We start from the raw sequence: 27,760 nt of genomic DNA, 5'->3' as shown, positions 1-27,760 counted from the left end.
TCATCGACGGGGTGCAGAAGAGGGAGGAGCCTCTCTCTCCCCCCTCCTGTGGGAGTATATAAAGGGTACAACATTATAATAAAAATAAACAAAAAATAGCAATGAAAAAAAAAACAACCATAAAAATCTTAAAGATCAAAAATGTACCAAACACACATCCAGTGAGTGTGACCGCCCCTCTGTTTGTGCTTCAACAGATAAAGTGTGTGCTGGTGGATGGGGTGCAGAAGTGGGAGGAGCCTCTCTCTCCTCTGTGAGAGTATATAAAGGGAGGCATCATTCTCAGACTGAGCCCTGGTACTCGTACACCCACTGGTTCTCAGACTGAGCCCTGGTACTCCTGCACCCACTGGTTCTCAGACTGGAGCCCTGGTACTCGTACACCCACTGGTTCCCCATGGCCTCCTCCCATGTGATGAAGCCGGAGCCGATGCCCCGCATGCAGCCGGCCATGATGATGTTCTGCAGCAAGTACTGGAGCCGGAGGGGCATGTCTCTGGACTCTGCCATGTTCCAGAGGCACACCGGGGGCCAGATGGTGAGAAACCTCACATTATCCCTCAATTCATCATCAGACGTGGGAAGTTACTTAAGTAACATTTTGAGGTACTTGTACATCCATTTTCTTCTACATGTGTACCTCTACTCCAGTTATTCATCAATTAATCATCATATTTGTTTTTGCATATCGACTGGTTGATGTGCCATTTCATTTGTGTTTTACAGCTGTATTCGTCTGCCTGTATTGTTTGGTGTTCATTTGTTGTAACTTTGTTCATGCTGCCCTCTTGGCCAGGTCGCTCTGGAAAAAGAAGGGGAGGGAAGTAACTAAGTAGATTTACTCAAGTACTGTACTTAAGTAACATTTTGAGGTACTTGTACATCCATTTTCTGCTACTGCATGTGTACTTCTACTCCTCTACAATTCAGAGGTACATGGTGTACTTTGACTCCACTACATGTATTTAATCCCTGTAGTTACTTCACAGATGTGGATGAATGATGTGAAATATAATCAAGTGTTAAATCAGACTTTAGTTCCACCTGGAGTAAATCCACAAGCTACCCTGCAGTATACAAAGTCATTCAAACTAGCTGCACCTTTACCAGCTTTGAGAACACTTTCATGATCAATCATTATAAAACATATCATAGATATTATTCTGAAATGGACCAATCTGCACAATGACTACTTTCACTGTCGCTACTTTAAATATATTTTGATGAGAATACTTTTCTACTTTTACTTGAGGAACATTTTGAATGCAGTACTTTTACTGTAACAGAGTATTCCTACACTCTGGTACTTCTACTTTTACTCAGGTACAAGATCTGAGTACTTCTACTTTTACTCAAGTACAAGATCTGAGTACTTCTACTTTTACTCAAGAACAAGATCTGAGTACTTCTACTTTTACTCAAGAACAAGATCTGAGTACTTCTACTTTTATCTAAATATTTAAACTTTTTGTCTGATTATTTAGTATTTTTCTCTCAAATGTTTCGACTGTTCAGATTTCTTTACTCTCTCCCACGCAGCGAACTGTCTGCTGTGGACACCACTCACACACTCATACACACTTCATCTCTGAAAACATGCAGAAAATGATTTTTATGTCAGTATTTTCTGATTTGTGGAGCGATGCAGAGAGATGTAAATGATCACATGTTCCCCTCTGAGACAGAGATGGCACAGATTGAATCTCACTCCGGTGTTTTTCCATCCGTAGGAAGCTCGGCGTTACCTGAAAGCACGAATGATTTGAGTGGTGATACGGCAGATTATTCATATCCTCCAGCAGACGCTCAGTTTGCTGCCAAAGCTCCTTTATCTGCACTGATTATCATTTTAATATCGTGTGTTGTAAATACTCTGCTTCAGTGATGAAGAGCAATAACTCGTTCGCATGTTAGGACATTAAGCAGATTGTTTTCACTGAAATGTGTTCAACCAGTTCTTTACCAAATGTCATGTTTTACAAAGTTTCCTCGTTTAACCGCACGGTACATTTCCAACACGCTGATTTTATTCATGTAGTATTTATTATTATTAAAGCTACATTAAATGAATCTCATCAAGTGTCTCCAAAATATAAAATATGATTTAAATAAAACAAATAAAACAAAATTATTCAACCAAAAATGATAAATTGTATTTCTTGTTATCTTTGTTTTTAAAACATAGATAAGAAAACTAAATAGGAAGCCTGTTTACTGACAAGCTAGCTATCGAACTAATTGGGGTAGGCTACTAACTAGCTTACTAACTAACTAATTAACTAACAAGCCTACTAGCTAACTAGTGTACTAACTGAACTAACTATCTTATTTGCTTACTTCTTAACTAGCTAATATACTAACTAACTAGCTAACAAGCGTACTAACTAAGCAACTACCTAGCAAACTTGCTTACGAACAAGTTGCTAAAGTTCTTAGTAATTCACTGAATACGTTTCTTGCTAACTAGCTTAATAACTATCTTACTTAGTTTCTAGCTAACTAGCTTAATAACTATCTACTTAGTTATTAAGCTAGTTAGCTAGAAACTAAGTAGATAGTTATTAAGCTAGTTAGCTAGAAACTATCTTACTTAGTTTCTAGCTAACTAGCTTAATAACTATCTTACTTAGTTTCTAGCTAACTAGCTTAATAACTATCTTACTTAGTTTCTAGCTAACTAGCTTCATAACTATCTACTTAGTTTCTAGCTAACTAGCTTCATAACTATCTACTTAGTTTCTAGTTAACTCGCTTAATAACTATCTACTTAGTTTCTAGCTAACTAGCTTCATAACTATCTACTTAGTTTCTAGCTAACTAGTTTAATAACTATCTTACTTAGTTTCTAGCTAACTAGCTTAATAACTATCTACTTAGTTTCTAGCTAACTAGTTTAATAACTATCTTACTTAGTTTCTAGCTAACTAGCTTCATAACTATCTACTTAGTTATTAAACTAGTTAGCTAGAAACTATCTACTTAGTTTCTAGCTAACTAGTTTAATAACTATCTTACTTAGTTTCTAGCTAACTAGCTTAATAACTATCTTACTTATTAAGCTAGTTAGCTAGAAACTATCTTAATTAGTTTCTAGCTAACTAGCTTAATAACTATCTACTTAGTTTCCAGCTAACTAGCTTAATAACTATCTACTTAGTTTCTAGCTAACTAGCTAAATAACTATCTACTTAGTTTCTAGCTAACTAGCTTAATAACTATCTTACTTATTAAGCTAGTTAGCTAGAAACTATCTACTTAGTTTCTAGCTAACTAGCTAAATAACTATCTACTTAGTTTCTAGCTAACTAGCTTAATAACTATCTTACTTAGTTATTAAGCTAGTTAGCTAGAAACTATCTTACTTAGTTTCTAGCTAACTAGAGGACGTGAGAAATGAAGGAAGCTGGTTCTGTTTCTCTGCTTGCTGACTGCCAATGCTAGTAAACAAAGGCCGTGTCTCAATTCAGGGGCTGCACCCTTCGGAGTACGCAGCCTACGCGGTCCACGGAGGACCCAGCCCACGTAGACCGGGTAGGCTGGACCGAGCGGCCTACGAAATGAGACGGTCTAGCCCAGGGGTTCCCAACCCCCGGTCCGCGGACCGGTACCGGGCCGCAGAGGTGTTACTGCCGGGCCGCGAAATAGCTGTGAGTTTATCGTAATATTTGCAGAATTATAAATATATAAAAATATTTTATCATAATATTTTTTCAAAAAGTGTTTAATTTTCGCACCTATGCCACCAGTCATATTATTTCATCCAGTAGCTAGTTAATCTTTCACCAGAAAACCGTTGAAAATGGCTTTTATGATGAGGGATTCGGCGGCTCAGCCTTATAAGGTCTCCTCTCGTGCGCACGAGCATGTTACCGGTGCGCCAAGTAGGAAGAGGAGCGCACAGGAGACAACCGTTTGATTGCAGACTGTTATGTTTATGTGGGGAAATGGTGGTGCATACATTATTTGAGATATATTTCAAACTCGGACTTCATTTTAAGGACATGTCGGCCAGGGGTGTAGAGCTATTTGTTTAAGCACCGGATTGGCAAAACAGAAGAGTAAACCAGTCTGCCTTGATCTATCAATTAATGTCCGGGACTCTCGGACCCGCAGCTGCCCGCAGCTGCTTTATAGACGGAAACCCTCCTTCACTTCTTAAAACGGCTGCAGCATCCGGAGGCAGCGGCACGTATACTCCGCTTCTGAGAAGTGCAGCACCAGTATGACTGTGTTTAACTTCATCAGAACAGTTTAAGAGTGACTGCAGGCTGCTACGTGTTAACCACACACACCTATACACACACATCTACACACATCGAACTGCCCGATTACTCCCCCTTTTATTAGTTTTATGAAGGAGATGTCCAGTCAGTCACCAAGGCGCATGATGTGTGTGTGTATGTGCTCTGCTCAGCTCAGCTCTGTGTGTTCGGTGTGTTTGTGTCTGTCCGACACCGGCATTTGTTTTCAAATGTTTATGAACAGTAATTTACACACATATGGCTAACTCCATATATGCGGCTGTTCCCAAAATAAATTAGTTTAATCTTAATCTCGATGTAGTGCTAATGCTGTCGGAGTGCACCGGAACGAACGACACTATCATAATATCTTCTGAAAACAAATGCCAGTGTTCATAATGCGGCTTCTCCTCGTTTTCCCAGCATTCACTGGATTATCCGTAAATCATACAAACAAAACCAAAACGTTAATTTATCTGTTTTCCCGTTTTGGTTTAAAAACTGAATAACGTCGGTTTTTTGGTTTTCCGAAAAAACCAAAAAATGACACCGGTTCTTTTTTAAACTTTGTTAATATGTTTTGGATGCATATTGTTCTAGTATCTGTTCAGGCTGTTACATACAATTAGCCTCTGTTGCTACCTGCTGGTGGTGAGTAAATATTAAAATCAGTTAAAATTGACAACCGGTCCGTGATTTTTTTTTAATGTATCTGCCGGTCCTTGGCACAATAAAGGTTGGGAACCCCTGGTCTAGCCTACGGAGCGCTTCGTATTTATGTCACGTGATACGCGCTGTTCGGTTGCGCTGCTCCAGCAGCCTGCTAGCAGATTAGCTTACAAGCTAACTCAGCTGAAAAGGATCCAGAAACGTTACTTTTACTTTTACATTTTTTGGAGATCACCGTCGGCGATGAATTAAAGAGGACCATGGCCAGGTAAATAAGATGAAGCTGTTCCTTTAGCCCCCAGTAATGTTACATTAGTAAGTTAACAAGTAAATTATATATAGCTGATGTAATTTAATCATATTATTTATTTAAAATAAGTCTTAATTGTTCTGTACTAATAAAACAATATGTTTTTTAAATGAACCAAAGCATGTTGTATAGATTGATTCTTAACAATATTAGTGTTCTAATCTTAATAGCTGTGATCATAACAGTTTATATTCTCCTTCTTCCCCTAAACCTGCCCAGATGATGTCCCACTGACCCCAGGTCAGCACCTCCAGGTCCAGCAGCACCGTGATCCCCCGCTCTGCTGAAATACACAATTAAACATTTTCTATGACCTATTTTTTGTATTAATAAAATTAAACTGAAGACAGTTGAATGACCTAGAGATATCCTAGTATTCCACTGCTTATGTACACATGTTGTAAATAATGGTTAAAACCTCAGTAAATGAAATAAACAATGTGTTTAACAATTACAATTTAATATTGTATTTTCATCTTATCACAAAGTAGAGGTAAGAATATATCCATCCTCTCTCTGCAGCTTCATGTCTTCTATTATTATAACTTTCATCATTGAGACAGAGCAAATCAATCATGTTATTTAACATCACCAGCAGTAAAACAAATATCAGCAAAAGTGTGTTTATGCAGTTGTTTATTTGTATTATATGTGCAGCAAGTATATAGAAGCAGTTGTTTGGGGAATCAGACAGACTCAAGCTATAATCGTTACATATCTATTCAAAGAAAGGACACATACAAAATCATATTCTGAAACTAAGACACACAAGTATGTAGGACGGCAGTAAGCAGAGGTCTGGGTGGAGGATGTTCCTGATCGCCGTTTTGCTTTCTTCAGCACCACGGGGTGTCCAGGTGGATGGCAGCTCTGTCCTGATGATCCGCTGGGGTTAGGGGTCCTTCTCCAGCACCACGGGGTCCAGGTGGATGGCAGCTCTGTCCTGATGATCCGCTGGGCACTTTTCAGATTAGGGGTCCTTCTCCAGCAGATCCATTTCTCCAGAATTTTACTAATTACAGAGAAAAACAAGAGAAAAATTAAAAAGTGAATTAATCATATTAAACACAGGGTTGCAGAAGTATTATTGCAAAATGTAACTAAGCATTTCAGAGTCAGACAAACAATCCCTAAAGGATCATTTAAAATGATGTACTGTTCTGGTTTTTAAAAAACTAAAGAGATGAAATGACAGTCACACGTGCATCCCTTTGACAGCACGGCACAAACTAACATCAAGCAAAAGGCTGCTGTCTATTTTTGATTGTCTTATTATTATGGGATTAGGATACATTAAATAAACTTTAACCTTATAAAAGATGATCAAATCTGGTGGAAATATTTAAAATAGGCTTTTCTTTTAGCCCTACCTCAAAGCAGCATGAGCTGAACACAAAGGTTGTAATGTTGTCCCAAAGTTTAATAAACAGTAAAACAGTGCAACATGTCAGAGAAATACATAAAGCTAATAGCAGCTACACGTCAGGGTAGCCTTTTATAAATCCCACCGTACTGTAGGCTATACCGGTCTAAATGTTTTCACTTTGGTCTATTTATGTAATATAAAGTATAACTTATCTATAACAGAGCCACGATCTCTGTATGACTTTAGTAAACTTCTGAATTGAATTAAAAATAAGTGTAAACAACAGTGCAGTACGTCCAGCTAGCTAGTTAGCGTCACATATTTATCCGTATTATTTAACGAAAATGTACGTTTTAATGCCCCTTGGGTTTGACGTGTGTGACATTAGTTAATTTAAAGTAAGTTAAAACCCAATACTCACATTTATTAGTGATTCCTCCGCTTGCTGCTGCTTTTAAATCCACTCTGCTGGGGAGACCGGAAGCCATTTCATTTGAAAAAAACTCACTCTTCCCTGCGCGTATTGCACCCTGGGATATGGTAGGCCGCGGAGTGTACATCAGATGTATCCTTCAAATTGGGGAAAAGTAGGCTGCATTCGTGGGCCGCATTCGGAGGAGTCTCGTCTTTTTTTTTAATTGGGACAGCCTTCTTTCGGCGGAAGTGACGTATGCGGTCTACGAATGCACCCTTCGAAGGATGAAACCCCTGAATTGAGACACGGCCAAAGTCTCATGTAAACAAAGTCTCATGCAACCAAAGTCTCATGTCAACAAAGTCTCATGTAACCAAAGTCTCACGTCAACAAAGTCTCACGTAAACAAAGTCTCACGTAAACAAAGTCTCATGTGTCCGATGAGACTCAGATTGTCGGGGAGACCCGAGGAATCCTTATGGTTTCAGATGTTTACACTCTGTGAGTGTGTGTGTGTGTTTGTGTTTGTGTTGTTGTGGTTCAGTCGAGGCGTCCGTCCTTCTGTCCCATCAGCGAGTCGCCGGACAAAGAGAGCGCAGAGGATTCTGGGAAAACAGCGGTGGTGTTTTCTCTGAAGAACGAAGTGGGCTGTCTGGTGACATCACTGAAGCTCTTCCAGGTGAGAGGCTTCCTCTCCTTTCCTCCCTCCTCACTCCTTCCTCCCTCTGATGCTCACTCTCTCCTTTCCTCCCTCCTCACTCCTTCCTCCCTTTGATGCTCACTCTCTCCTTTCCTCCTCCCTCCTCCCTCCCTCTGATGCTCACTCTCTCCTTTCCTCCCTCCTCCCTCCCCAGGAGAGCGGAGTGAATCTGAACCACATCGAGTCTCGGAGGTCGAAGAGAGTCGTTAACGAGGTGGAGATCTACGCCGACTGCAGCTGCAGCCAAAAGGAGTTCAAGGAGCTGCTGGAGGTCCTCAGAGAGCACGTGAACATCCTCTCCTCCAACACACCTGCTCACGTGTGGTCAGCAGAGGCAGGTAGGAACTCTTTAAACAGGTAGGAACACCTGAGACAGGTAGGAACTCTTTAAACAGGTAGGAACTCTTTAAACAGGTAGGAACACCTGAGACAGGTAGGAACTCTTTAAACAGGTAGGAACACCTGAGAGAGGTAGGAACTCTTTAAAACAGGTAGGAACACCTGAGACAGGTAGGAACTCTTTAAACAGGTAGGAACACCTGAGACAGGTAGGAACTCTTTTAAACAGGTAGGAACACCTGAGACAGGTAGGAACTCTTTAAACAGGTAGGAACACCTGAGACAGGTAGGAACTCTTTAAACAGGTAGGAACACCTGAGACAGGTAGGAACTCTTTAAACAGGTAGGAACACCTGAGACAGGTAGGAACTCTTTAAACAGGTAGGAACACCTGAGACAGGTAGGAACTCTTTAAACAGGTAGGAACTCTTTAAACAGGTAGGAACACCTGAGACAGGTAGGAACTCTTTAAACAGGTAGGAACACCTGAGACAGGTAGGAACTCTTTAAACAGGTAGGAACACCTGAGGCAGGTAGGAACACTTTAAACAGGTAGGAACACCTGAGGCAGGTAGGAACTCTTTAAACAGGTAGGAACTCTTTAAACAGGTAGGAACACCTGAGACAGGTAGGAACTCTTTAAACAGGTAGGAACACCTGAGACAGGTAGGAACTCTTTAAACAGGTAGGAACACCTGAGACAGGTAGGAACTCTTTAAACAGGTAGGAACTCTTTAAACAGGTAGGAACACCTGAGACAGGTAGGAACTCTTTAAACAGGTAGGAACACCTGAGACAGGTAGGAAGACTCTTTAACAGGTAGGAACACCTGAGGCAGGTAGGAACACTTTAAACAGGTAGGAAACACCTGAGGCAGGTAGGAACTCTTTAACAGGTAGGGAACTCTTTAAACAGGTAGGAACACCTGAGACAGGTAGGAACTCTTTAAACAGGTAGGAAACACCTGAGGACAGGTAGGAAACTTCTTTAAACAGGTAGGAACACCTGAGCAGGTAGGAACTCTTTAAACAGGTAGGAACTCTTTAACAGGTAGGAACACCTGAGACAGGTAGGAACTCTTTAAACAGGTAGGAAACCTGAGACAGGTAGGAACTCTTTAAACAGGTAGGAACACCTGAGACAGTAGAACTCTTTAACAGGTAGGAACACCTGAGACAGGTAGGAACTCTTTAAACAGGTAGGAACTCTTTAAACAGGTAGGAACACCTGAGACAGGTAGGAACTCTTTAAACAGGTAGGAACACCTGAGGCAGGTAGGAACTCTTTAAACAGGTAGGAACTCTTTAAACAGGTAGGAACACCTGAGACAGGTAGGAACACCTGAGACAGGTAGGGATATTAGCAGGGACGGCGCCAGGGGGTAGCTTAGTTGCTATAGCAACTCCAACAATTGGCCTAGCAACGGCTTAGCAACCCCATTGTTTTGTTATGAAAATGTATCTATATATATTTATATTAGGGCTGTCAAGTTAATGCGTTAATAACGCGTTAACGCAAAAAAAAATGAACGCCACTAATTATTTTAACGCGATTAACGCATGTGTATTTTTTGTCCTCGGCCGCCGTAGTTTCAGAGCGCATCGAGTTTAAAATACCATCTACAAGCTGATGCTGACAGCCCCGCTCCTGCTGCCCGCTTGTGGCAGACCACACTTCCCCGCTCACCGGCAGGCCCGGACTGGCCATCGGGAGGACCGGGAGGGTGTGTGTATGTGTGGCGCGAGCGAAGCACACCTTACGTGTTGTTGTTAGCATCTGGTGCTAGCTAGCTGAGCTAACGGATATAAGGAGCTGTTTCAATGAAAACAGAGGAGCGACATCTTGCCGACAACTGCGCCGAGCACTTGACTTTATGCCGGTAGCCAGACAGCACACTCAGCACGGATAGTGCCTCAACACAGCTCATACACACAGGCATATATGCCTTGAGCTGCACATAGCTCCAACACACACACACACACACACACACACACACACACACACACACACACACACACACACACACACACACACACACACACACACACACACACACACACACAGTATTATTGTATGAGAGAGGTTCCAGGTTGAATTGAGGCGAATATTTGTAATGTTCAGAGGTTGTTGTGTTTAATATTCATGAGAATATTTGTCATTGTTCAAATGATAATAAACAAGCATATAAAGCATATTTGTCCACTCATATGTTGATAAGAGTATTAAAAACTTGAAAAATATCCCTCTAAGGTACATTTAGAACAGATAAAAAATGTGCGATTAATTTGCGATTAATCGCGATTAACTATTTTAATCGACTGACAGCCCTAATTTATATACATTCTCGCGAGATCTACCAGGGGTCATTGTAAGTTAAAGCGCGAACTGTTACTTGGCTAATGTTGTTATAATTCTCAGTGTGTGAACACAGATCGAAAATGGAAAGATTTCTCACAAGTCAGTGTAAACGGCCGCGATCTCCAACGGAGCTGTGTGTGTGTGTGTGTGTGTGTGTGTGTGTGTGTGTGTGTGTGTGTGTGTGTGTGTGTGTGTGTGTGTGTGTGGTGTGTGTGTGTGTGTGTGTGTGTGTGTGTGTGTGTGTGTGTGTGTGTGTGTGTGTGTGTGTGTGTGTGTGTGTGTGTGTGTGTGTGTGTGTGTGTGTGTGTGTGTGTGTGTGTGTGTGTGTGTGTGTGTGTGTGTGTGTGTGTGTGTGTGTGTGTGGTGTTGAGGTGCCACAGCATGCCAGTTGAAACAGTGAACGATCGCTATTGTGCACGCTTAGGGTGTAATGGTATTATACACACATATTGTATGAGCACAGAAACAGTGTTCAAATTCTGCTTTTACAAACTTATTTTGGTTGTGCTTACCTTGCAAAGTAATGTTATAAGTGTCAAAGGAATGTTTTAATGTAAATATTAATGATAATATTGTAACGTGTCCAAGTTAATAGTTATTTCAGTTATCAGATGTGCAGTTTAGTACATTTGTAAAGTTATTTAGGCAATGCTGTTGGTGGGAGTTAGGGAGAGACCGCCCCTTCCAGGTGTGTGTGTGCGTTTTCCGGTGTGTGTGTGTAGGGAGTACGAGACGGTAGGAGTTGTGTTGGAGTGTGGGGAAAAGTCATAATGAGTGTTATACTATTGATTGGCTCTGTAAGGCGTGGCCGTCAATACCATAAAATAAAGAGAACGTTTTCGACATTGAAGGCTCGTGATCTGTGATCTTGAATAGCGGTGAACGCTACAATACGAACAGGCTCGTGCTTGGCCCACTGGGATTGTTTGTTTATTTATTTTGAAAATGAACTAGCAACGCCGTGCTGTCATATAGCAACTGCTAAGCTAATGCAGCAAAAAAATCCTGGCGCCGCCCATGGATATTAGTAGCCTTTAGCGTTTTATATGTTGTTACTTTAGGTAAAAATACATGCCTTCAACAACAACAACAACGATGAAGCATATTTGTTAGTTTGTTGTTGTTGTTTTATAACTCAGATGAAGAGGATGTGCCCTGGTTCCCGATGAAGATCTCTGAGCTGGATCAGTGTTCTCACAGAGTCCTGATGTACGGATCGGAGCTGGACGCGGACCACCCTGTGAGGACTATCACATGCTACCTTATCATATGATGTTATATTATTCATTCTGCATCTCTTATGTTTGTCCACTAGACACATGGGATCAAAATATTCTTTACCTCATTAACTTTTATTAACTAATTATAATAAATGAAATCCTTGAGATGAAGTGTGTGAGGCTTTAATCTGTGTTTAAGAATATTTGAATATTTGTTATGGGTGATGTGCTTCTTCCTGTAGGGCTTTAAGGATGAGGTGTACCGGCAGAGGAGGAAGTACTTCGTGGAGGTGGCCATGAATTATAAATTGTGAGTAAGAAAGACAGCATTGTACGGGAGAAGTTAAAAGATCAGATTTATGTTTTAATATGCTAATGAGGCGTAATGTGATGCTAACAGGAGGTCCCTGCAGATTCAGAGTTATTTAAAGGTCTCCTATCATGCTAAATGCACTCTCTGATGTCTTCTCTACATCACCATGTGTCCCCGGTGTCCCCCCGGTGTGTCCCTGGTGTGTCCCTGGTGTGTCCCTGGTGTGTCCCCGGTGTGTCCCCGGTGTGTCCCCGGTGTGTCCCCCGGTGGTGTCCCGGTGTGTCCCCGGTGTGTCAGGAGACTCTCAAAGTGTCAGAAATAAACCCCTCTCTCTTTTCCTCCGTACCCACATCTCTAAAAACGGGGGAACAACGGAGCTGATCCAGATTTGCTGCGTCATGACGACATTACTAAAATGTGGGCGGGCTTTACACCCACGGGCCAATCAGAAAGGTTGCTGTCAGAAACAATGAGACGTGTTCTGGAAGTAATATGGTCTGTGTTTACATTAGCATGCTAACACTCAGAGCTAACCTGTACTGGAGAGAGTATGTGTGAAGAAGCAGGAAATCAAAAGGAAGTCACCTTGTGGTAAACCTGAGAGAGAAAGAGTTTGAGCTCCATACTGTTTCAGAGAGAATCCTTCATGAAATCAAATCAAGTTTGTAAATATTTATATAGCACATTTTAAAAACGATTTTTGGTCGAGCCAAAGTGCTGTACATGCAATAAAAACACTTTCCTGCGATAGCAAACAGAAGACAATAAATTACAACAGCAAAAATAAAAATCAAACGTCATGAGAAATGTCAGGAGTCGTGCTCTGCTCTGACTAGAAGGCCAGGGAGAAGAAGTGAGTTTTTAGTGTTGATTTAAAAACCCCTAGGGTCTGGGCCGACCTCACATGGAGGGGCAGAGTGTTCCAGAGCCTAGGGCCAGCTGCTGAGAAGGCTCGGTGCCCTCGGGTTTTGAGCCTGGTCTTGGGCAATACCAGCAGCAGCTGGTCAGCAGACCTTAAAGCTCTGGCTGGGGTGTAGCGCTGGAGGAGTTCAGCTATATAGGCCGGAGCCAGCCCATTTAGTGCTTTGAAAACAAATAGAAGGATTTTAAAATCAATTCGGAACCGAATTGGAAGCCAGTGTAGTGAGGCCAGAATTGGGGTGATGTGGTCACGCTTTTTTTTTATGTGGTTTGGAACATGATATGGAGTTTCATCACGGCTGCATTTAGCTGAGTTTCTGCTGGGAGAGTTCTCCTGATGAGATCTACTCTCTCTCTGAAGCTACTGACCCAGAGTCAGCTCTTTAGTAACAGCTGGAAGAGAGGGGGGGGGGGGGGCTACAAGGATCTGTTTGGGGTTTGGAGCAGAACACTTCAGAGACATGTCCTTAGTAACAGCTGGAAGAGGGGGGGGGGGGGGGGGGGGGGGGGGGGGGCTACAAGGATCTGTTTGGGGTCTGGAGCAGGACACTTCAGAGACATGTCCTTAGTAACAGCTGGAAGAGAGGGGGGGGGGGGCTACAAGGATCTGTTTGGGGTTTGGAGCAGGACACTTCAGAGACATGTCCTTAGTAACAGCTGGAAGAGAGGGGGGGGGCTACAAGGATCTGTTTGGGGTTTGGAGCAGGACACTTCAGAGACATGTCTTTATATATTTGAGAGCTGTAATATATGACTAAAAATAGCATAATAGGAGACCTTTAAATAAACTCCTGGGTGAGGATTCAGATGTTTCTGATGTTATGGCAGATAGAACAGCAGGTATAATCTAGGTATGAAACAGTACACCTGTGATGCAGTGACGGTGTGTGTCTCCTCCCCAGCGGGCAGCCCATCCCTCGCATCGAGTACACCCCGGAGGAGGTAAGGACGTGGGGGGTGGTGTTCAGAGAGCTCAGCCAGCTGTACCCCTCCCACGCCTGCAGAGAGCACCTGAAGAACCTGCCTCTGCTGGAGAAACACTGCGGATACAGACAGGACAACATCCCCCAGCTGCAGGACGTCTCCCAGTTCCTCAGAGGTCTGTATCTGTATCATCATCATCATCATCATCATCACAAAGGTATCCCAACTGTAGCTGTGTACATGACATGATAGGCGCTTTCACACCGCAGTACTTTTCCCACAAAGGTTCATCAGAACTTAGTTCATCAGAACTCTTTAGTTCTCATGAACTAAGAGCAGATCGCGTTCACACCGGAATAAGTCCCTGGGGGAGGATTAGGCAAATGAAGCCGCTGACGTTACTTCTTCTTCTTCTGCTTTGGGTTTACTGGCAGGCCGCAAACAACTTCACGGCGTATACTGCCACCCGAAGTCCCCGGAGTTGGGGACTGGCTTCCGAGTAAATCGCCAGAACGCCAACACCTCCTCATCTCCACCGCTCCCATGTTTTCTTTTGTGTTGCCATAAGTTAGTCTCTCTGCGTTTGTGCGCTGGGCTAATGCTAATGCTAATAATGCTAATGCGAGGATAATAAAATGGCGGATTCACAAAACTTTTTGGGAGTTTTACGGGGCGTGGTTTGCAATCCGCCCAGCCAATCAGAAATAGGAACCTTTTTCTCCCACGAGAAAAATGGAAAAGGGGGTGAAAAGGTTCTCATTAACTAATTTTAGTTCCAGATTTTTTTGGTGTCAACGCAACATTTCGGAACTATATCGGAACTAAAGTGGGAAAAGTACTGCGGTGTGAAAGCGCCTCATGATGTATGATTACCTAGAAGAGCACCAGGACTGTTTTAGGCATATGATAGCTATGTGATTAACATGATGATTCAGCCTCTATGGAGATAGACATATGACAAGCATGCTCATTTCTGACGTGGAGCTAATCTGAAGTAAACATTGAATACTGCTTTCTATTCCTCCATCTTGTGACTGTGTAACTCCCTCTCTTGGATATCAGCATGTGAAGGACACTGTTCAGGAACTAGTTGATGCTCTGTATGTGATGACTACTTCCATTCTGGAGAGGATCACAGATACATGGATCCTGAGGTTGAAGCTCAAGCCGGAGACCAGTGATTATTAACATTTTAAGTGTTCAGAAAAATACAGAATTTTGAGATTTTGAGAAAAAGTCATAATTTTGAGATTTTGAGAAAGTCATAATTTTGAGATTTTGAGAAAAATTCATAATTTTGAGAGAATGTCATAATTTAGAGATTTTGAGAAAAAGTCATAATTTTGAGATTTTGAGAAAAAGTCATAATTTTGAGATTTTGAGAAAAATTCATAATTTTGAGATTTTGAGAAAAATTCATTAATTTTGAGGGAAATTCATAATTTTGAGGAAAATTCATAATTTTGAGAAAGTCATAATTTTGAGAAAGTCATAATTTTTAGAAAAATTCATAATTTTGAGATTTTGAGAAAAAGTTCATAATTTTGTGATTTTGAGAAAAAAAAATGGTCTGAATTTTGAGATTTTGAGAAAGTCATGATTTTGAGAAAAAGTCATCAATTTTAGAAAAAGGTCATCATTTTGAGAATTTGAGAAAAAAGTCATCATTTTGAGAATTTGAGAAAAAAGTCATAATTTTGAGGAAAATTCATAATTTTGAGAAAAAGTCATAATTTTGAGAAAGTCATAATTTTTAGAAAAATTCATAATTTTGAGATTTTGAGAAAAAGTTCATAATTTTGTGATTTTGAGAAAAAAAAATTGTCTGAATTTTGAGATTTTGAGAAAAAGTCATGATTTTGAGAAAAAGTCATAATTTTGAGAAAAAGTCATAATTTTGAGAAAAAGTCATAATTTTGAGAAAAAGGTCATAATTTGAGAAAAATTCATAATTTTGAGGATGTTTGAGCACCAATTCATAATTTTGAGGAAAATTCATAATTTTGAGAACAATTCATAATTTTGAAGAAAAATTCATAATTTTGAGGAAAATTCATAATTTTGAGAAAAGTCATAATTTTGAGTCATAATTTTTAGAAAAATTCATAATTTTGAGATTTTGAGAAAAAGTTCATAATTTTGAGATTTTGAGAAAGTCATGATTTTGAGAAAAGTCATAATTTTGAGAAAAAGTCATAATTTTGAGAAAAAGGTCAGAATTTTGAGAAATTCATAATTTTGAGATTTTGAGAAAAAGTTCATAATTTTGTGATTTTGAGAAAAAAAAATGGTCTGAATTTTGAGATTTTGAGAAAGTCATGATTTTGTGAAAGTCATAATTTTGAGAAAAGTCATAATTTTGAGAAAAAGGTCATCATTTTGAGAATTTGAGAAAAAAGTCATAATTTTGAGAATTTGAGAAAAAAGTCATAATTTTGAGAATTTGAGAAAAAAGTCATAATTTTGAGGAAAATTCATAATTTTGAGAAAAAGTCATAATTTTGAGAAAAGTCATAATTTTGAGAAAGTCATAATTTTGAGAAAAATGTCATAATTTGAGAAAAATTAATAATTTTGAGATTTTGAGAACAATTCATAATTTTGAGGAAAATTCATAATTTTGAGAACAATTCATAATTTTGAGGAAAATTCATAATTTTGAGGAAAATTCATAATTTTGAGAAAAAGTCATAATTGAGTCATAATTTTTAGAAAAATTCATAATTTGAGATTTTGAGAAAAAGTTCATAATTTTGAGATTTTGAGAAAGTCATGATTTTGAGAAAAAGTCATAATTTTGAGAAAAAGTCATAATTTTGAGAAAAAGGTCATAATTTTGAGAAAGTCAGAATTTTGAGAAATTCATAATTTTGAGATTTTGAGAAAAAGTTCATAATTTTGTGATTTTGAGAAAAAAAAATGGTCTGAATTTTGAGATTTTGAGAAAGTCATGATTTTGAGAAAGTCATAATTTTGAGAAAAAGTCATAATTTTGAGAAAAAGGTCATAATTTTGAGAATTTGAGAAAAAAGTCATAATTTTGAGAATTTGAGAAAAAAGTCATAATTTTGAGGAAAAAGTCATAATTTTGAGGAAAAAAAGTCATAATTTTGAGAAAGTCATAATTTTGAGATTTTGAGAAAATGTTCATAATTTTGAGATTTTGAGAAAGTCACAATTTTGTGATTTTGAGGAAAAAAAATTGTCATAATTTTGAGATTTTGAGAAAAAAAAAATGGTCATAATTTTGAGATTTTGAGAAAAAGTCATAATTTTGAGATTTTGAGAAAAAGTCATAATTTTGAGATAAAGTCATAATTTTGAGATTTTGAGAAAAAGGTCATTTTGAGAATTTGAGAAAAAAGTCAGAATTTTGAGGAAAAAAAGGCAGAATTTTGAGAAAAAGTCAGAATTTTGTACACGACAGGATGTATGATTACCTAGAAGAACCGGTATTCCTCCATCTTGTGATGTGTAACTCCCTCTCTTGGATAGTTGATGCTCTGTATGTATGTATAGGATCACAAATACATGGATCCTGAGATTGAAGCTCACGACTTTGACCAGTGATTATTAATTTTATTAAGAATTTGGACACTAGTTACAACTATCCCAAATACTATGAAATACTTTTACTGTGTACTTCTTGATACTCTCCTGTCAAAGTCCCCTCCATGGTACAACAATGCCTGTCTTGCTGCTATATGTGACGAGCAATACAAATACTTTTAAGTTCGAAGACTGATCATTTTGGACTCAGTAGTTAGACTACTAGCGCAAAGACTATAAAATACTTTTATTTTGTACTTTCAGAGAAATCCTCTGTCAAATTGTCCACCCTGAATAGATGCTCCTGTCTGTCAAACACAAGCAGAAACATTACTTTCCAAAAATGGAAAGTTATCTTGGTCCCGCTGCCCACGTGAAAAACAGGGTACGTTTAGTGCTGCTAATGTAATGAAAATGGCTAGTAGTGTTTTATTTAAATGGATATTTAGATAGTCAACTAAGAAACTAAAGTAGAAAATAAAGTACTTGAAACGTAACAATTTAGAATATGATCATTTTCTTGAGCTTTAAACTCCTGGGGTCAAAATGACCACCAAGGATAGAGGGTGTAAAGCAAATGTGAAGATAAAGGAGGGTTAAGAATACATTATATAGCAGTTTTAAAGTCTATTTTAACACACTATTGAGTTGGCTTTTTCATTACATTTAAAATATAAATTGTACCTAAAATAATACGGAGTGAGCAGGGTATACATATTCACACCATATGCAATCATAGGATATTTTTAGTTCCAAAGATATTTGTCCAAATTGACTACAAATAGTACAAATGCAAAACATAAAAAAAAAGAAAGATGTTTGGTGAGTGAAGTCCAAAGCCGTATGATAGATTATGTAATTACAAGGTGAGAGAAAATAAATCCACATCGTCCTATTAAACTTGTATCTTTCAATTTGTTAGTACATTTTTCTCAGAAAAACCTTTTCTAAATTAAAGTAAATTATTTAAAAAGGTTGAATAGTTGAAATTGAACGTAAACTGTGTCAAACACCACTCCTGAAATTGACTTTGGTTGAAGTTTATTATAATATTGATATTATATAAAGATCTATATATAACATTGATTAAGCCTTATGGGTCCCTTTTAAAATATATGTATATTTTGTATAATGTTCTGGGCTGACAGTGCCTTATTTTCAATTTGAAAACACATGGCAATTGTATTAATACAGCAGATGAAAAGATTTGCAATTCTTCATGGGTGTCATTGGCTCTGTAGATAAAGGCAGTCTCTGTTTGCTAACCTCAGATATTGATTTATTTATAAGTGACCTTTGAATACATATTGCAAACATCGCCTTAAAAAGGTGCAGGAAAAGGACTTCAAATATGACTTAAAGACTGGACTTTTTAATTCAGTCAAGAGAAGAAAGGAAAGAAAATTGTTATAAGGGGTGATGTAACATTAATGACAGACATAATATGGCTAGGGAGGCTGTGGCTGATCGTGCGTTGATCTTTGGATCAGGGGGGGCTGGTTCAATCCCCACTGCAGTCAGCATGTCGTTGTGTCCCTGGGCTTCACCCCAAATAGCTCCTGTGAGGATTGTCCACAGTATTGAGTGAGTCGCTTTAAGGTAAAAGCAACTAACAAGTGACACGTAGAGGTCAGTGGCGCTCAGACTCTACAGGGGTCATCTTGTGATCATGGGGCATCACCCCTGTACAGCATCAGGACAATATCTCTATGGAGTCAGACACTGAAAGTGTGCTGGAGGCTGATGCGTTGACTGGGACAGATGGAAAGATGAGGCTGATGAGACTGAAGAATCTGCGAGGAACGAACTAGGGGCAGAGAAATAATCATATTTTAACCCTTTAATTGCCAGACCAAGAAGAAATCTATGGACAAATTATTTCTTTGCATTTTGTTATCAAATAGGACAAAGAACCACAAACCATTTTTATTTTCTTTACTGACCAAACAGTTTTTGTTTTTTTAGCCTCTACCAACTGGTCGAGCTGGTCAACAATCATCATATAGTACAGTATTTGTATGCATCAAACTCAAATAAAACACAAACACATTTTTTCTTTTATGGAAGATGAGCAATACCAGATATATTCATGAAAAATAATAAATTATAATTGTAAAACAAAAAAGAAATGGAAAAAAGTAATGGAAAGTGTTTTTCATTATAAAAAAAAAAACGTGCTCATCTTACTGTAGATGCTGAATTGGCCTAACAACAAACAACTGGCCTAACAGCAAATGTCTACATCCTGTGTTGGCCTAACTTGCTCATCTGTGTGCAACTTTGGGCTGCATTTCATGCATGAAAGGTGCTATATAAATGATTATCGCTCTTTCACTCTGAGACTCATAAGGCAGTACTAGATTTAGTCATATTACCATGAATCTAGCATTATTTACCATATTTTATTGGAAAACATCTCTGAAACTCTGAAAAAGTCGTATTGCTAGTTTACAATATGAAGGCCAATTCGTTGAGCATATTTTCAAAAAAGTAATTACACCCTTGTTACAAAAATGTTTTGTGCATTATATATATAATTATTAGTTATATAATTATGTTCAGTAAGTGCTCTGACACTAAAATATGTCAACAATGACATGGTTACCTTACAAAAGTTGACCAAAAAGAGTGATTTCTTCAGGAGTGATTTTTAGCATGCCAACTTTCTCAGTGGAAGCTAGCTGAAGGGCTTTCTGTTCAAACCACAGTGACATCTAGAGGTTGTTTTGTGCATAACATGTCAACCAAACGACAGAGCTGAATCAGATGGAGTTACACTTTTTTATTTATTTTTCAACAAGATATCAAAACACAAAATGTGCTCTACCAAATGGTGGCGCTGGCTGCTAAAGGTTAAGACAGCATCATCATAAGAGGCCAACAAGAGTGACAGGGTGTGTCACTTTGCTGAAGGATAGACCAGCAGGATATTCTCTGAAGATTTCCCAAAGGGTAAAAGCTGCTGCTGGAGTACTGACTGGAAGTAGTGCTGATATCATGTCTACCATATCCTCTTCAAATACTCTGTCCAACAATATAAGTCTAATGACACATTTTTATTTAAAGTGGACCGATCATGCTATATTTGAATAACATAGTGTAGGACCATACCTATATAAGGCATATTTATACTTTATTTTTTTCAAAATACCAAACAGATCATGCATTTTAGCCATGCCTCATTTTGCTCAATTTGCACTTATTTAGCCCTGTTTTTGCAAGGGCTGATTCAGTGAGAACAGCGCCACTTACAGGCCTGGCATATGTACTACAGCGTCTCCAGGGCTTTTGAACGGCAATGGCCGTGGCTGTCTCCTCCTGATTGGTGGAGTTGGCCCAATAGCCGTAGCGCCACCGTCCTGACGTCAGGACAGTGTTCAAATCTGGATCAGTTTTTATCAGATCCGTTGCAGCCCCTTTTTTAGAGATTTGGGTATGGAGGAAAATAGAGAGGGTTGTGTTTTCTGACACTTGGTGAGTTCCCTGGAACACCGGGGACACATATTCATGTAGAAAAGACGTACACAAGTGCATTTTGCATGATAGGTCCCCTTTAAGATGAATTATTGTACTAAGGAGGGGAATTTGAAAAAGAATACCTGAAAAAGTACTTGTTGGTGTAGTTAAATTAGTCAAACAGTAACACTCTCATTAAGAATTGATGGCAGAACATCATTTTATCTCTCATCAAAGATAGCAGAAAACATGCATTATTGTACTCAAGAGGGGAGTTTGACAGAGTACACAGTAAAAGTACTCCAAATAGTATTTATCAATCCTCAACCTCCAAGCTATTTTAATATAGATTTGAAGAAAAAAACCTCGATGCTGACTTGACCACGCAAACGGGAAATACGGCCGCGTCAATTCAGCAGTGTGTCAGTAACATCAAACAGAGAGATACTCTACTTTATAAGATAGGGATTCATGGCTGACAGTGCAAGACAGACAGCCAGATAGACAGATCGCGAGACAGACAGACAGACAGACAGACAGACAGATCGCGAGACAGACAGACAGACAGACAGACAGACAGACAGACAGACAGATCGCGAGACAGACAGACAGACAGACAGACAGACAGACAGACAGACAGATCGCGAGACAGACAGACAGACAGACAGACAGACAGACAGACAGACAGACAGACAGACAGATCGCGAGACAGACCGACAGATCGCGAGACAGACCGACAGACCGACAGACAGACAGACAGACAGACAGACAGACAGACAGACAGACAGACAGACAGACAGACCGACAGACCGACAGACCGACAGACATACGCACCCACACACGGACAGACTGTCTTCTGCATGTTTTGCATGTAGCCATATATTCAATGTTGTGCAAACACGCACTGCAAAGAGTATGAACCTTTATTTTGAAGAGTACAGCGCAAGCATAGGGCAAACTAGCCAATCAGAAGCAAGGAGGCACTGGAGACCCACCCACCTATGGAAAAGAAACATTGAGTGGTATACTTGTTTTAACAGTAAGAACAGAAAAACGAAAAAACGAGCTGAATTTCCGTTTTTTGGTTTTGGGGCAAAATTGAAAAACTAAAAAACGACCCGTTTCTGTTTTATTATTAGTTTCAATTAGAACTAAAAAACAAACGGTTAAAACGTACCTTGGTCGGATCCATGTATTTATTATCCTCTCATTCTTGAGAGGATAATAAAAATGTGAAGTATTCAGAAAAAGTCAGAATTTTGAAATTTGAGAAAAAGTCAGAATTTGGAGATTTTTAGAATCATCATCATAAATATCATCATCATCATCATCATCATCATAATATTACATCCTGCTTACCTCAGCATATAAAGACACATCAGAATCAGAAATCCCAACAGTATTGTGTGTGTGTGTGTGTGTGTGTGTGTGTGTGTGTGTGTGTGTGTGTGTGTGTGTGTGTGTGTGTGGTGTGTGTGTGTGTGTGTGTGGTGTGTGTGTGTGTGTGTGTGTGTGTGTGTGTGTGTGTGTGTGTGTGTGTGTGTGTGTGTGTGTGTGTGTGTGTGTGTGTGTGTGTGTGTGTGTGTGTGTGTGTGTGTGTGTGTGTGTGTGTGTGTGTGTGTGTGTGTGTGTGTGTGTGTGTGTGTGTGTGTGTGTGTGTGTGTGTGTGTGTGTGTGTGTGTGTGTGTGTGTGTGTGTGTGTGTGTGTGTGTGTGTCAGAGCGCTCTGGCTTCACGGTGCGTCCTGTGGCTGGGTATCTCTCTCCCAGAGACTTCCTGTCTGCTCTGGCCTACAGAGTGTTCAACTGCACTCAGTACGTGAGGCACAGCACCGACCCGCTGTACACCCCCGAGCCGTGAGTACACCCCGATCCTTTCAAGTCTTCATCACCATGTGCTCAGCAGCTACAGATATGTCAATGAAAAACTGAAGTCCTCCTCCAACAGAGCAACATGAATATATATATAGGACATCAAACTAATAAAACAGATGAAATAGAGCAAGAGAATGTTTTGAGATGTGCAAGTAAATACAAATAAAATAGAAATAGTGCAAGAATAGTCTGTATACAAGTACATGGAATATGATATATAGATAAATAATTCGCAAGATGCAAACAGATGAATGTTTATGGACGTTCTTCACAGTCTTATGGCCTGTGGGGTGAAACTGTCTCTGAGTCTGGTGGTTTTAGACCTGATGCTGCGGCACCGCCTGCAGACAGAACAGTTTGTTGTTGGGGTGATGGGGGTCTCTGATAATCCTATCAGAGCTGTTCCGTAGTGCAAAACGCCTTAACTCTGAAGACAGAATAACCTGAATCTTCCCTGGACCTTCTTCAAGTCTTCTTTGGATCTTCCCTGTTATTAATATGTAGTTAACATGTTATTATGGATATAAGTTATTGACATGTTATTACCGCTGCAGCGACACGTGCCACGAGCTGCTGGGTCACGTCCCCCTGCTGGCCGACCCAAAGTTCGCTCAGTTCTCGCAGGAGATCGGCCTGGCGTCTCTGGGAGCGTCGGACGAGGACGTCCAGAAGCTGGCCACGGTGAGTCACGTTAATAACCTCCAGGTATGATCACGTGACTCCTGAGGACACGGAGGTCATTACTCTGGTTAGGTCCGTTAATGATCCACAGCTTCTCATGAGGGACGAACAGACGCACTCATCACAGTACTCCCATTGAGAGCTATTAGAGCAGAGTTTAATAAAATACTGCTTTGGATCAAATCAGCTCTCCATCTGCAGCTTCAGATTGAACTTTACAATATTTTCCCACAAGGAGGAGACATTTCCCCATGTTTGCCCATTGGGACACATACAAGCTACTTAACCTGTTAAGCCCGAGAGACCCCGGTACCGGGGTACTGCCGCAACATCTTGCAGGAAACAGTGTCTGAGGGCATGTTCATTTAATAAAACTATGAATGTTTTATATCCATGTAACGGGAAGAAACTCATCTAACTGATCATTTTTTTTTTTTTTTCAAAAGAAAACCCACAATGCTAACTCTGAGCCTCTGAATTAGCAACGAGCGAAAAATGCTAACAGATTACTGCACCGAAAATCACTCACAAAACCTTATTATTTATCTTTTCTGCACCTCCATGACATCGTTTCACATCGTGAGGTGACACAGAATCTATTGACACCGACATTATCACTGAATTATACGTATTTGCGACATTATAAGCAAAAACGGACATCAAAACAGGTGACGCTAGGTAGCTAAAAATGCTAACATTTTTACCTTGGCTCTGTAGTCTCTCCAAAGTGGTCTTCAATGGCATTAAAACGATAAAAACGCTGCTGAAGTTAATCCATAGGTTAATCTAATGTGTCTGTGTCCATTTGAAATGATTTCTGATAATACATAAGCATTAAAACTGCTTTTCCGTTTCCAGATGTCAAAGCTAGAGATAGGTTCACTCTGATGAAAAATTACATGCGCGAAGCCCCCACCTTTTCTCTTCACAACGTGTGTGTGTGGGGAACTCCCCCTTCGATTCTATTGGCTCTAACGGTCAGAAAGAGGTGTCAACCATCAAAATCGAGCAAGGGGGGCCAGAGATATGGAAAATCCACCCAAATGACCCCAGAAGTGGTTTCTTTTGGCTAAACCTCTCTAAAAAGGTCAAATGTCACTTGTTTTGCATCAATCTTGATACAGGGTACTTATTATATGTTGTACTTTGGATTCCTAAAGCTTTTAGTCTACTAACCCATCATCCAAGGGTAGTTTTCACTATAAGTAAAAAATAATTTTTGGACGGACACAATAATTTACAGTTTTTTACTATGTTCAATCTGAATTTTCTTTAAAATAAAAAACATCTATATTGATTCTGACTTTTCTACATCCAACTCACAGGTTTATCATTACTTTGAGAAAAAAGATTATTAATTTAACCCTTTTAGAAGGGAAGATATGGTCATTTGTTCTGGGAATGTCATTTTCGAGCCTGAGACCTGAAAAACAGGCTCAGAGCTTAACAGGTTAAGTTATGTATGTTATTTTATGTAAGGTAACGTTATGTCATGTTATGTGTTGTTAAGTAACATTTTGTTGTGTTTTGAACAGTGTTATTTCTTCACCATCGAGTTTGGACTCTGCAAACAGGACGGTCAGCTGAGAGCCTACGGAGCCGGGCTGCTGTCATCTATAGGAGAGCTGAGGGTGACACACACACACACACACACACACACACACACACACACACACACACACACACCACACACCACACACCACACACACACACAATAGTATATTTGATTGAGGACGAAACAACATGTTTTCCGTGTGTTTCCCAGCATGCCCTGTCGGGGGCGGCCTGTGTGAGGATGTTCGACCCGAAGACGACCTGCAGACAGGAGTGTCTCATCACCACCTTCCAAGACGTCTACTTCGTGTCCGAGAGCTTCGAGGAGGCCAAGGAGAAGATGAGGTGAAACACACACACACACACACACAGCGTTACTACACTGCCTTTACACTGCGACGTGAAGTGAAGTTCTTCTTATGCCAGATAATGCTGTAGCTGGTCCTCTGAAGTCTTCAAAGTCCTGGAGCAGGCGATCTCCTTACTCGTCAAATTATGGGACTTTGACGCTCCACTCGAGGTCAGTCTTGGACGTGCAGTGACCTCTAGAGGCTGAAATGATAATGACGGGAGTGAAGGAGGACGTCCAGAGACACAGAGCGAGAAAACCGAGGTTTGGAGGAAGTCACCAGACCCTAACCAGGAGACTGTTCTTTGTCCCGTGTGAAACAAGATTATATTTGTCCTGTTTATTGGTCATCGTTATTTTAGCCCAAACCAAGATCTTACTCTAAACCTGAGCGAGTATTTTCCTGTGAATAACTTCATTTTGAAAAGACTGCTGGACAATCATAGAAGAACCTCCGCCTGGATCCATCTTCCTCTTCTTCTAAGGACACATGATCTTTTCCAGCATTTGGACTACCTATGTTTTAAATGTATTACCTTTTTCATTTACAACACCTCCTCGTCTGTTGCTCTCCCCCAGGTTTCTTCCATTCTTCCCCGTTAACTGTGGGGTTTCTTTGGGGGTGTTGCCTTTTACGCTGCGGGGGTATAAGGACAGCGTGTTATTCTGTGTAACCTGTGAAGCCCCCTGAGGCACTTGTGTCACTTTTTGGGCTAAATAAATTAATTTGATTGATTGAAGTTGACGAACACTGGAGGAGTAACTTTGACAGATATCATACAGAGTGTTAAAATGAAGATACGTTGCCCGTGTGACACCAAAAGTCAACGCTGAGTGATTTTAACGCACACTGTAAATAACAACCGTTCTTATCTCCACCCAAACGGTCGGTATTTGACTTAAAGTTTATTTGACTTATATTTTATTATACTTCAAGTTTAATTGACTTAAAGTTAATTTGACTTAAAGGTGGGGTAGGTAAGTTTGAGAAACCGGCTCGAGATCGTTAGAATTTGAAAATACACAACCGGAGAAAATCTTCCACTTCCTTACAGAGCCCCTCCTCCAACACACACGAACGCGCACATGATCAATGAGGGCACGAGATAAGTTTGTGCACAGATGGAAGGCTGACAGGCAGGTAGGTCATCCAGTTATTTTAGCCGGGCCGGCTCAGATGATTGGTCGTGCTTTTTACAGAACTACAGCTTCCACAGATGACATTTTGTTATGGATTTTTTGTCAAAGCACTTCAGATATTCATTGCTATCGGGATGTTAAGAGCATTCCATGGAATATAACAACAAGTGTATCTCGAGCCGGTTTCTCAAACTTACCTACCCTACCTTTAAGGTTTATTATACTTAAAGTTTATTTGACTTAAAGTTTATTATACATAAAGTTTATGTTGACGGTCACACCTTGTCTCCTCTCTCTCAGGGAGTTTGCGAAGTCGATAAAGCGTCCGTTCTCCGTGTACTACAACCCGTACACGCAGAGCGTCGACCTGCTGAAAGACACGCGCGGCATCGAGGACGTGGTGCAGGACCTGCGCAGCGACCTGAACACCGTCTGCGACGCGCTGGGCAAGATGAACACCTACATGGGCATCTGATTGGTTCAAATAATCACCTGTGTTCATGTGAGGGCTCTGATTGGTTCAAATCATCACCTGTGTTTATGTGAGGGCTCTGATTGGTTCAAATCATCACCTGTGTTCATGTGTGGGCTCTGATTGGTTCAAATCATCACCTGTGTTTATGTGAGGGCTCTGATTGGTTCAAATCATCACCTGTGTTCATGTGTGGGCTCTGATTGGTTCAAATCATCACCTGTGTTTATGTGAGGGCTCTGATTGGTTCAAATCATCACCTGTGTTCATGTGTGGGCTCTGATTGGTTCAAATCATCACCTGTGTTTATGTGAGGGCTCTGATTGGTTCAAATCATCACCTGTGTTCATGTGTGGGCTCTGATTGGTTCAAATCATCACCTGTGTTCATGTGTGGGCTCTGATTGGTTCAAAACATCACCTGGGTTTATGTCTGGGCTCTGATTGGTTCAAAACATCACCTGTGTTCATGTGTGGGCTCTGATTGGTTCAAATCATCACCTGTGTTCATGTGTGGGCTCTGATTGGTTCAAATCATCACCTGTGTTCATGTGTGGACTCTGATTGGTTCAAAACATCACCTGGGTTTATGTCTGGGCTCTGATTGGTTTAAAACCTCCCTTCCTGTTTCATAAATGTAAGTAAGATTTGCTGTCTAATGGGTCCGATGCTGTAAAGAGTAATACACTTTATCGATGCGTAACCACATCATCTCAAGCTTTATACGTCAGGTGAAGCAGAGTCTGGGCTGCCAGGTTGTGAAGCGCTGGTTAAAAAATAAAAAGCTGTTTCTGATCCATGATAAATGTTTACCGTGTTAAAGTCAGCAGATGTTCCTCATTTGTTTCTGTCTCTCTTTTGACAGATGCTTGAAGAAGTCAGATTCTCTGTAACTATAATAAATACATGTG

General features: G+C 40.1%; 1 protein-coding gene across 1 annotated transcript; it reads left to right on the top strand.

The window, feature by feature from the left end:
* Positions 1–355: 355 nt before the first annotated feature.
* tph2 (tryptophan hydroxylase 2 (tryptophan 5-monooxygenase)) lies at positions 356–27,760 on the top strand. Its single transcript, XM_034148330.1, has 11 exons — positions 356–538; positions 7,546–7,680; positions 7,856–8,039; positions 11,538–11,638; positions 11,861–11,928; positions 13,755–13,951; positions 22,501–22,636; positions 23,209–23,335; positions 24,871–24,966; positions 25,101–25,234; positions 26,679–27,760. The coding sequence occupies exons 1-11, from the start codon at positions 398–400 to the stop codon at positions 26,851–26,853; spliced, it is 1,494 nt and encodes a 497-aa protein (XP_034004221.1). The 5' UTR covers positions 356–397; the 3' UTR covers positions 26,854–27,760.

This window comes from Trematomus bernacchii, unplaced genomic scaffold (assembly GCF_902827165.1).
Source record: "Trematomus bernacchii unplaced genomic scaffold, fTreBer1.1, whole genome shotgun sequence".
In the NCBI taxonomy this organism is placed as follows: domain Eukaryota; kingdom Metazoa; phylum Chordata; class Actinopteri; order Perciformes; family Nototheniidae; genus Trematomus; species Trematomus bernacchii.
The sequence above is the reverse complement of the archived record's forward strand: the minus strand, read 5'-3'. Positions and strand labels throughout refer to the sequence as shown.